General features: G+C 41.8%; 1 protein-coding gene across 1 annotated transcript in view; it reads left to right on the top strand.

Annotated features, from left to right (window-relative positions):
- Positions 1 to 358, top strand: part of RBM6 (RNA binding motif protein 6) — a 146750-nt gene extending 146392 nt beyond the window's left edge. The window contains exon 20 of the mRNA XM_011939304.1: positions 117 to 358. Coding sequence (XP_011794694.1) covers positions 117 to 242 — 126 coding nt within the window. The 3' untranslated portion in view covers positions 243 to 358. The remainder of the gene's footprint in view (positions 1 to 116) is intronic.
- The last annotated feature ends 445 nt before the right edge of the window (positions 359 to 803 follow it).

Below are 803 nucleotides of genomic sequence, written 5' to 3'. Positions count from 1 at the left end.
TGTATCTCCTATATACTGCTCCATGCTAGTCCAGAAATGCCTGTGTTCAAAGACCAGCACTGAGGCTAATTAATCTATAGGGCCCACTTTATATATAGTTTGTCTTTGTTTTACAGGCTGAAGGCCGGATGAGGGGCCCCAGTGTTGGAGCCCCAGGAAGAACCAGCAAAAGACAGTCCAATGAGACTTATCGAGATGCTGTTCGAAGAGTCATGTTTGCTCGGTATAAAGAACTCGATTAAGAATGGAGACAAGTTCCATGGGACACAACCTCCTTCTTGTTTTGTTTGTCTCTCCTTTTCTTTTGTTACTGTTCTTGCTGCTAGAACTTTTTTAAATAAACTTTTTTTCAATGTGATTATCTTTTTGTTAATTTTTTTTCTCCAGAGATGGGTGGGAATGGAGCTACTGGTAGGAGGGAGAGAGTGCCTTGGTTCAGGCCCATTTGAAGTTATGCTGAAGTAGCAACTAGTGCTGCATTAAACCTTAGAATACTGTCTACTGTCAGTATAAGTAAGTGGGTTGCAATGACCTTTGAACCATAACTTGTGTGAATGCTGTCAGACCATACAATTTATTTTCTTAATCTAATCAGCGAATATAGCATTTCATTATTTGTTTCTTTTATTTTTTAGTAACTGCTTAAGCTGAACATATTCCATATGTTGGTTTTTTTTTTTTTTTTGAGACGGAGTCTCGCTGTCACCGAAGCTGGAGTGCAGTGGCCGGATCTCAGCTCACCGCAAGCTCCGCCTCCGAGGTTCACGCCATTCTCCTGCCTCAGCCTCCCGAGTAGCTGGGAC

This window comes from Colobus angolensis, unplaced genomic scaffold, assembly GCF_000951035.1.
Source record: "Colobus angolensis palliatus isolate OR3802 unplaced genomic scaffold, Cang.pa_1.0 Scaffold18, whole genome shotgun sequence".
NCBI classification, from domain to species: domain Eukaryota; kingdom Metazoa; phylum Chordata; class Mammalia; order Primates; family Cercopithecidae; genus Colobus; species Colobus angolensis.
Note: the sequence above shows the minus strand (reverse complement) of the source record. Positions and strands in the feature narration are given on the sequence as shown.